At 46.0% G+C, this 10,054-nt stretch overlaps 1 protein-coding gene across 1 annotated transcript in view; it reads right to left on the bottom strand.

Annotated features, from left to right (window-relative positions):
- Positions 1 to 10,054, bottom strand: part of LOC122558521 (adhesion G-protein coupled receptor G2-like) — a 139,002-nt gene that overhangs the window by 90,848 nt on the left and 38,100 nt on the right. The window contains exon 4 of the mRNA XM_043707200.1: positions 5,115 to 5,259. Coding sequence (XP_043563135.1) covers positions 5,115 to 5,259 — 145 coding nt within the window. The remainder of the gene's footprint in view (positions 1 to 5,114; positions 5,260 to 10,054) is intronic.

Genomic DNA, 10,054 nt, shown 5'->3' with positions numbered 1-10,054 from the left:
CTAGGAGGCGTCCAGTCTCCCCAATGTAGAGGAGACCGCATCGGGAGCAACGGATACAGTAAATGATATTGGTGGATGTGCAGATAAAACTTTGATGGATGTGGAAGGCTCTTTTAGGGCCTTGGATGGAGGTGAGGGAGGAGGTGTGGGCGCAGGTTTTGCAATTCCTGCGGTGGCAGGGGAAGATGCCAGGATGGGAGGGTAGATTGTAGGGGGGACGTGGACCGAAGGTTATGGAGTCACCAAGTCATAATGCATAGATATAGACCCTTCGGTCCAACCCGTCCATGCAAACATTATCCCAAACTAAACTAGTCCTACCTGCCTGCTCCTGGCCCATATCCCTCCAAACCTTTCCAGTTCATGTACTTATCCATGTGTCTTTTAAATGTTTTCTCGGTGCTGTAACCATTCTCCACTTGCATTCCAACTCTCACAATCTTAATTGTCTAAGGTTAGGTACATACAAAAGAAAGTTGAGAAAAGATCATTGAAACCATCCAAGCTAATTCTATCCTTCAGCCACTGAAAGCGTCACCTACCATTTTGTGTGCATCAGTTACATGATGCATCACAATATCTTGCCATAATTTGATCACCTCACAAATCTGAAAAATCTGAAAGGTTCAAGGGCCGACAGTGAAAGTGAATGGGAACATCATCAACTCCAAACTCCCCAGTAACTCACAGGCCATCCGAAGTGGGAAATGTATTGTTGTCACTTCATCAATTATGGGTCAAAATCCTGGAATTCTCTCTCTAACAGCCATGTGACAGTAGCATCACCATACAAACAGTTCAAACATCTCAACATCACCTTCCGAATTAGTTGTGTTTAGTAAATGCTGGTCATGCCAGAAATGCCAAAATCCCACGAGGAATTACAAGGACGATAGTACTGTATATTTTCCTTTGTTGATGGTTCAAACATAATAAGTTAAGAATTTAGGTGTTAGGTTTGGTTCAGTGGGATCACAGAGTCTTAGAGTTGTCCAGCAATGATTTGGATGAGAATGTACAAGACATTAGTAATTCTGCCGATGACACTAAAATACGTAATATTTCAGTGAAGGAGGTCGTCAGAAATTGCAGCAGGACTTTGATCAACTGGGGAAGTGGGTCGAGAAATGTCAAACGGAGTTTAATATAGATAAACGTGAGGTCTTGCATAAGTTAAATCAAGGTAAAAGTTTCATGGTGAATGGTAGGGCCTTAAGGAGTGAAATAGGACAGAGGGACCTTGGAGTCCTGGTGCATGGTTCTCTGAAAGTGGAGTCACAGGTCAACAGGGCAGTGAAGAAGGCTTTTGACACAGTGGCCTTCATCAGTCAGGGTATTGAGTATAGAAGTTGGGAAGTTATGTTGCAGTTGTACAGGACATTAGTAGGCCACACTTGGAGTATTGCATCATGTTTTGATCATGTTGCTTCAGGAAGGATATTATTAAACTGGAAAGAGTGCAGAAGAAATTTACAAGGATGTTGCAGGACTCAACAATCTGAGCTATTGGGAGAGGTTGGTCAAGCTAGGACTTATTTTTTTAGAGCATAGGAAACTGAGAGGGAATCTTATTGAAATGTATAAGATCATGAGAGACATGGATAGGATGAATGCACTCAGTCTTTTTCCTAGGATTGGGGAATTGAGGACTAGAGGGCATCAGTTTAAGGTCAGAGGGGAAAGAATAAAAGGGAACCTGAAGGGCAACTTTCTTACACAGAGGGGAGTACACAAAGGGAATGAGCTGCCAGCAGGAGTGGTTAAGGCAGGTACATTAACAACATTTAAAAGAAATTTGGACAAATACATGGATTGGAAATGTTTAGAAGGATATGGCAAAAGGAGAACTGTAGATTCTGGAGATTAGAGTCAAGAGTGTGGTGCTGGAAAAGCACAGCAGGTCAGGCAGCATCCGAGGAGCAGGAAAATCAACGTTTCAGACAAAAGCCCTTCATCAGGAATGAGGCCCCAATCCTTCTAAACCCTTTCTGTTTATGTACCTATCCAGATGCCTTTTAAATGTTGTAATTATACCAGCCTCCACCACTTCCTCTAGGAGTTCATTCCTTACATGCTCCACCCTCTGCGTAAAAAGGTTGCTCTTAAGGTCCCTTTTAAATCTTTCCTCTCACCTCAAACATACATCCTCTGGTTCTGGACTCCCTCACCCCAGAGAAAAGACGCTGTCTATTTACCCTATCTATGTCCCGCATGATTTTATAAACTTCTATAAGGTCACCCCTCAGCCTCCAACACTCCAGGGAAAATAGCCCAGCCTATTCAGCCTCTCTCTATAGCTCAAACCCTCCAACCCCGGTAATATACTTGTAAATCTTTTCTGAAATCTTTCAGGTTTAACAATAATTTTCCCATAACAGGGAGACCAGAACTGAATGAGGTATTTCAAAAGTGGCCTCAGCGATGTTCTGTAAGCTGCAACATGACTTCCCAACTCCATGTACAGCGCATCATCCGCCGTCACTTCCGCCACCTCCAAACAGACCCCAGCACCAAGGATATATTTCCCTCCCCTCCCCTATCAGCTTTCCGTAGAGACCACTCCCTCCGCGACTCCCTTGTCAGATCGAAAGCAAGATAATATTTCGAGTCTGGCGATTCTTCATCAGAACTGTTAACAGCTCAGGAAAGGTGGTAATATATTGAAGTGACGTTTGTGGGAAGGGGTTGGTCTTGCACAAGGTGACTTACTTGCCGATTTACTTCCTCCAACCTCAGTATCCAAGGCCTCAGGCACACCTTCCAGGTGAAGCAGCAGCTTACCTGCACTTCTCTCAACTCATTTATTTCATTCACTGCTCAGAATGTGGTCTCCTGTATATCGGGGGAGATGAAACACAGATTTGATGACCGCTTTGCTGAACACCTACACTCTGTCTGTAAAACATGACCCAGAGTTTCCCACTGCCTCCACTTCAACACACCACTGTGTTCCTACACCAACATTTCTGTCCCAGATCTGTTGCAGTGTTCCTTAACGCAAGTTCAAAGAACAACACTTCATTTTCCACTTGGGGATTCTGTTTCTGTTCTGCTCATTCCTGAAGAAGGGCCTGTGCCCGAAACGTCGAATCTCCTGTTCCCTGGATGCTGCCTGACCTGCTGTGCTGTTCCAGCAATAAAGTTTCAACTTTGATCTCCAGCATCTGCAGACCTCACTTTCTTCCCAACTCCTATACTCATTACTTTAGCCAAGAAAGGCAGGCTTACCAAATGCCTTCACCACTACCCTATCTACCTGTGACTCCAACTTCAAGGAACAATGAACTTACAACACAAAGTCTTTGTTTGGCAAAACTCCCCAGGACCCTGCCATTAAGTATTTAAGAGCTGCCCTGATTTACCTTACCAAAATGCAACACCCCCTCACATTTATCTAAATTAAACTCCATCTACCAATCCTCAGCCCATTGGCTGATCTAATCAAGGTCCTGTTGTACTCTGAAATAACGTTCTTCACTGTCCACTACATTACCAATTTTGGTGTCATCTGCAAACTTGCTAATCATATTTCCCATATTCGCACCCAAATTACTTTATATAAATGACATAAAGCAGAGGACTTAGCAACAATCCTTCTGGCACACAGGATTCCAGAATGGCTCCACCATTCGATACAATTATAGTTGATTTAATGTGATTGCATTTTACAGTCAGTCCAAGGGGGAGAGGTGTCAGTCCAAGAGTGTCATTTTGAATTTAAACAAGAGCAGTTATCAGGGCATGAAAGCAGAACTAACAAAAGTGAACTGACAATTTAGATTCATGGGTAGGCTAATAGAGGTACATTGGCAAACATTTAATGGGATATTTCAGAAAGCGCAGAATAGATACACTCCAACCAACAATAAAAATTCAAAAGGATGGATCCAGCATCTGTGGTTAATTAAAAATAAGTCAAAGATTGTATCAAAGAAAAGACATAATTGTACAAAGATAGGTGGCAAGTCAGATAATTGGAGAAAATATAAACTACAGCAACAAATTACTAAAAGCTTAATAATGAAAGAAAGATCAGAGTACAAGAGAAAATTAGCCAAAAATATAAAATGAGTTGTTTTCAGATATTGAAAAAATAATTTTAAAAGATGAGATTTGTTCTGATAGAAATGGAGTCTGAGAATTCTTAGTGGAGGTTAAGGAGACTTGAGAGACCTGAACAGATATTTTGTGTCAGTCTTCTCCAGAGAGGAAACAAGTAACGTCCTGGAAAGAGTAGATGAGAAATTGAAAACGAGGAAGGATCTCAAGGTAATGACAGTTTACCAGGGAAGGAGTTCTGAGTACTATTTGAGTTGGAACAGTAAGTCGACAACTCCCCAGATCCGGATGGATTTTATCCTAGGATCTTGAAAGCTAGTGAGATAATTGATGCATTGGTTTTAATTTTCCCAAACTCATTAGATTCAGGGAAGATATATTTAGATTGGAAAATAGCTAATGTAGCTCTTTTATTTGAAAAAGGGAGAGAAGAAGCACAAAACCTACAGGCCAGGTAGCTTAACATCTGTGATAGCTTCTAACATCTTCCTTATCAATAAAGATGTTAGAACAAAGAACTTGGATACATTCAAGGTAATGAGGATTTGAACTGGAATAAATTAGTGGAATGCACTGTTTGGATACGTTTGTGTTGGGAATAGAAATTATAAAGTGCCAGAACACATTTCTAATGCATTTTAAATGAATTCTGCCTTTTTTGGAAGTTTTTACTGAAACTAACATGTCACTTGAACTAGAAAGAACAGGGATATATTGTATCCACTTGTGCAGAAACTCAGAAGTAGATGAACAATGCTCACATTGTTAAGACACAGAGAAACAGAAAGACCAACTGTGAATCTTGTAAATTTTCCACTCCCTCTTCCAGTCCCTGGAGTGTACCTGTGTTGAAGTTAACAAACTTGAAGAAAGTTGCCTCCATCATGAGACACCTCGCTCTCTCTCTCTCTCTCAAAAAAGTAGCTTGTTTCTAAGCTGAAGGACCTCCTATTGGACCATCAGGTTTGATGTCAGCGTCATATCCACCATTCACTAGAATGTGCTCTTTCTGGATTGTTATCTTTAAGCAGCTTTTCTCAACTTTTAACACTTACCTGCCTAAAATGTTTCCATCACATTCCTCCAGGATTCTGTTGGCAAATAATATTGCCAAGCAAGCATCATTTAGTTTCGGATGCCTTTTCCTTAAGAATTCAGTCAATTTGCATTTTTGAAATTTGCAAACAGGCAATGTTGATTCTAATAGAAAAGAGTTTAATATATTAGAAACAATTAGCAGGAATTCTAATTCCAGTACAAACATTGAGATTAAATTTAACAAATCATACAAAGGAGAATACATTGGCAAAGGTTAAGATCAGAGTTATAGAGTCATGGAACAGATGTTATGGTCTAACTAAGAGAAAGTGAGGACTGCAGATGCTGGAGATCAGAGTCAAGTGTGTGGAGCTGGAAAAGCCCAGCAGGTCAGGCAGAATCTGAGGAGAATTGACATTTTGGGCATAAGCTCTTCATCAGGAATGAGGCTTGTGGGCCAGGGGAGCTGAGAGATAAATGGGAGGATGTGGGGCTTGAGGGTAAAGATAGCTGAGAATATAATAAATAGATGCAGGGTGAGAGTAATGGTGATAGGTCAGAGAGGAGACTGGAGCGGATAGGTGGGAAGGAAGATGGACAGATAGGACAGGTCATGAAGGCGGTGCAGAGTTGAAAGGTTGGAACTGGGATGGGGGGGGCGTGGAATTGAAGAAACTGGTGAAATCCACATTGATGCCATGTGGCTGCAGGGTCCTGAGGTGGAAGATAAGGCATTCTTCCTCCAGGTGTTGGGTGGTTAGGGTTTGGTGAGGAAGGCCCAGGACCTGCATATCTTTGGCAGAGTGAGAGGGAGAGTCAAAAGTATTCAGCCACAGGGTGGTGGGGTTGGTTGGTGCAGGTGTCCCATGGATGTTCTCTGAAATGAACTACAAGTTGGTGTCCTGTCTGCCCGATGTAGATGAGTCCACATCGAGAGCAACAGATACAGTAGATGATATGTGTGAAGGTACAGGTAAATTTCTGTCGGATGTAGAAGGATCCCTTGGGGTCTTGGATGGAGGTGAGTGAGGAGATGTGGGTGCAGGTTTTGCATTTCTTGCATAGGCTGGGGAAGGTACTGGGAGTGGGGTGCAGACTGTTGGGGGTGGGGTGGATCTGACAAGGGAGTTGCAGAGGGAATGGTCTCTCTAGAACACACTTAAGGGTAGGGAGGGAACTATATCCCTAGTGTGGAGTCTGTTAGCAAGTGGCAGAAGTGGCAGTGTATCTGGATGTTGGTGGGGTGGAAGGTGAGGTATAGGGGGGCTTCTGTCCTTGTTGTGATTGGAGGAGTAGGGATCAAGGGCGGAGGTGCAGGCAGTGGATGAGATGTGCTGGAGGGCATCATTGACCATGTGGGAGGGGAAATTGCGATCTTTGAAGAAGGAGGCCATCTGGGATGTTCTAGGGTGGAATTGGTCCAACTGGGAGTAGATGCAGTGGAGGCAGAGAAATTGGGAATAAGGGATAATGTGTTTTTTACAGGAGGGGGTTTGGAGAAAGTGTAGTCCAGGTAGCTGTGGGAGTTGGTGGGTTTGTCGAAGATATCAGTGTTGAGTCGGTTGCTGGAGATGGAGGTGGAGAGGTCCAGGAAGGCAAGGGAAGTGTCTGAGGTGGTCCAAGTGAATTTGAGGTTGGGGTGGAAGGTGTTTGTGAAGTTGATGATCTGTTCAACCTCCTCATGGGAGCACGAGGTACAACCGATATAGTCATTGATGTAGCAGAGGAAAAGGTGGGGAATGGTGCCGGTGTAGCTGTCGATGATGGACTGTTCCATGTACCTGATGAAGAGGCAGGCATGGCTGGGGCCCATATGGGTGCCCATGGCTGCCCCTTTGGTTTGAAGGAAATGGGAGGATTGGAAAGAGAAATTGTTGAGGGTGAGGACCTGTTCAGCCAGACAGATAAAAGTGCAACAGTGGAAGGGTACTAGTTGGGATGGCAAGAGAGGAAGAAACGAAGGGCTTGGAGGCCTTCATCGTGGCAGATCAATGTGTACAAGGACTGGATTCCATAGTGAAGATAAGACGTTGGAGGCATGGGTGGTGTCCCGAACGTAACTGGGCGTGCAGTCACCTTGGTTTCCAATCATTCCAATTCACTGGCCAGGATTCCTCGAGAGGACAAAGACAGACTCCCAGGTAGAGGTGGTGAGTGGTACTCCATGTGAAGCACCAGGGCTCCTCTGGCAGGGGGTGAGGGGGTCCATCTGCCATGGACCAACCAGAAGCCTCAAACATTTACTCCAGTTGTGCCTGGCAGAGGACCCCACTGAGCAGACATCCTGACACGTGCACATCCTCCCCAGGTTAGCTTGGACTGTGAACATGAGGAGCACATTGTCAGCGTACGCCAAAAGAAGCAACTCCAGGCCCAGCCCATACAAAGCTAAACCAGAGGTGTAGGAATGGGTCCACGCAGAGCAAATAAAGCTGGATACATAGGGGGCAGCCCTGAGGGATTCCTCTCCCAAAGCCTAGGGGTGCCATCAGGGACCCATTAACCTTCACTAGACACTCCTAGAAGTCAGATCTGGGCGACAAAGTGTGTCACAAACCCAAAAGCTCAGAGAGTCCTGAACAGATACTCGCGATCCACTCTGTCGAACAGCGGTTCCTGATCAAAAGAGGGCTGGCCAGCCCTCTGGGAATATGGACCAAGTGAATATTGCTGTGGATGCTCCAGCATGGGACGGTGTAGGACTGGTCAGGGTAGATCATATAGTCCAGTAAGATGCAAAGGTGAGTTGAAAGTGCGCTGGCTATAATTTTGTAGACTGGACTCCAATTCTTTAACAAACAAAGATCCTTCTTCTCAGGTAGCACAGTGATGATGACATATTCCTCCAGGACCTGTGCAATATCACCCATCCAGGATGTCCCAGCATGCCCTGAAAAATTCCACGGTCAGCCCGTCCAGCCCTGGGACTTGCCCCGGTGAGATGTTGGAGGGCACCAGGCCGGTCCTCCAAGCTCAGAGGGGCATCGAGCCTCTCGGCACCTCTAGCAGGTCCTCCCACAGAACTTTGAGAGTTTCCTCGCTGGACGGATTGGAGAAGAGATTGGTACAATAATCACTGGGAGCCTGATGCCCTCTGGATCCAAGAAAAGGGATCCGTCATTGGCTAGCAGCACAAGGAGTTGCTAGGAGCCTGGAACCCAAAGGGATGCAGATCCTGAAGCATGGCCCCCTTCTCGTCATACATCTCCCACTGGGCTTGGTCCACTTCGGGCTGCCCAAGACATGACTCCAGGTCAAGCACCTACTTTTCCAACTCCTCGATTTCTGCCTCTTCGTTAACCCCCATGCGTCCTGCTGACAGAAAGCATGCGCAGGTTCTTGCCCACATCCCACCATAGTCTCAAGGAGGGGAGTCCCCTGTGCTTCCTTCTCGAGTCAGTACAGAAGTGATGGGATGAACTCCGGAACCACTCATCCTCCAGCAGCAGGTTGTTAAAGTGCCAGGATACCGACCTCACCCTGGCTCTGAGTGGAATGAGCTCCGCCCACACCAGTGAGCAGCATGGTGGCACAGTGGTTAGCACTGCTGCCTCACAGTTCAATTCCCGCCTCAGGCGACTGACTGTGTGGAGTTTGCACGTTCTTCCCGGGTCTGTGTGGGTTTCCTCCGGGTGCTCCGGTTTCCTCCCACAGTCCAAAGATGTGCAGGTCAGGTGAATTGGCCATGCTAAATTTCCCGTAGTGTTAGGTAAGGGGTAAATGTAGGGGTATGGGTGGGTTGCGCTTCGGCGGGTCAGTGTGGACTTGTTGGGCCGAAGGGCCTGTTTCCACACTGAAGAAGGGCCTGTGCCCGAAACGTCGAATCTCCTGTTCCCTGGATGCTGCCTGACCTGCTGTGCTGTTCCAGCAATAAAGTTTCAACTTTGATCTCCAGCATCTGCAGACCTCACTTTCTCCTGTTTCCACACTGTAATGTAGTCTAATCTAATCTAACCAGGTTGTGTTTGGAGAAGTCACCTGCTGCAGGGAGGCCTTCAGAACACAGGAGGCCTGTGCCCTGGAAATGTAGAGTGGTCAAATCTCGAAGCACTGACCCCAGGCTTCACAAAGGTGAAGGCAATGGAATTGGTATGGAGATTTCACCAGCCATTTACCAAGTAAAAGGCCTTAACCAATTCCCTCAACATCCCTGAGCTTTTCTGGGTACTGCCATGCACCCACTTCTCAAGAGTGCAATTGAAATCTCTCCCAAGGAGGATGAGTTCACCCTCACCCATGGAGCTAAGGAGAGTGGACAAAAATCTTAGAATCCCTACAATGTGGAAACAGGCCCTTCAGCTCAACAAGTAGACACTGACCCTCCGAGGAGTAACCCACCGAAACCCATTCCTCCTACCCTATATTTACCCCTGACTAATGCACCTAACTTACACATGCTTGAACACGATGGGCAGTTCAGCACAGCCAATTCACCTGATCAGCACATCTTTGAACTGTGGAAGGAAACCAGAGCACCTGGAGAAAACCCACGCAGACACGGGGAGAATGTGCAAACTCCACACAGTCACCCGAGGCAGGAATCAAACCCGGGCCCGTGGCATTGTGAGGCAGCAGTGCGAACCATTGAGCCAGCGTGCTGCCTAAGAAGTGTGCCTGCTCATGTCCCATCCAAGACATGTATACATTCACAAAGTGAAGCACTGTGCTTCTGAAACTAACCGTGAGTTGGAGCAGGCAGCCTTGAACACGCTCTCTGATCCTAACCAACTCCAGTTGAAAAAATAAACCACCAGTTAAAACAATTAAATCGTACCTATTGAGGGAGGTGGGGAAGAGACCTTTTTCCCCTCCACTCCCTAAGGACGCTGCAAAAGAAATCCCTGGCACCGCTGCTTCCTGTTCTTGCCCATTCCTGGGGCCACCAACAGCCGCAGGGCAGACATGACTACCAGCGGTAGAGAATTTTTACTGGTCCATAACCAACAGGCCTCTGTCT

Source organism: Chiloscyllium plagiosum, chromosome 17, assembly GCF_004010195.1.
Source record: "Chiloscyllium plagiosum isolate BGI_BamShark_2017 chromosome 17, ASM401019v2, whole genome shotgun sequence".
NCBI classification, from domain to species: Eukaryota; Metazoa; Chordata; class Chondrichthyes; order Orectolobiformes; family Hemiscylliidae; genus Chiloscyllium; species Chiloscyllium plagiosum.
Note: the sequence above shows the minus strand (reverse complement) of the source record. Positions and strands in the feature narration are given on the sequence as shown.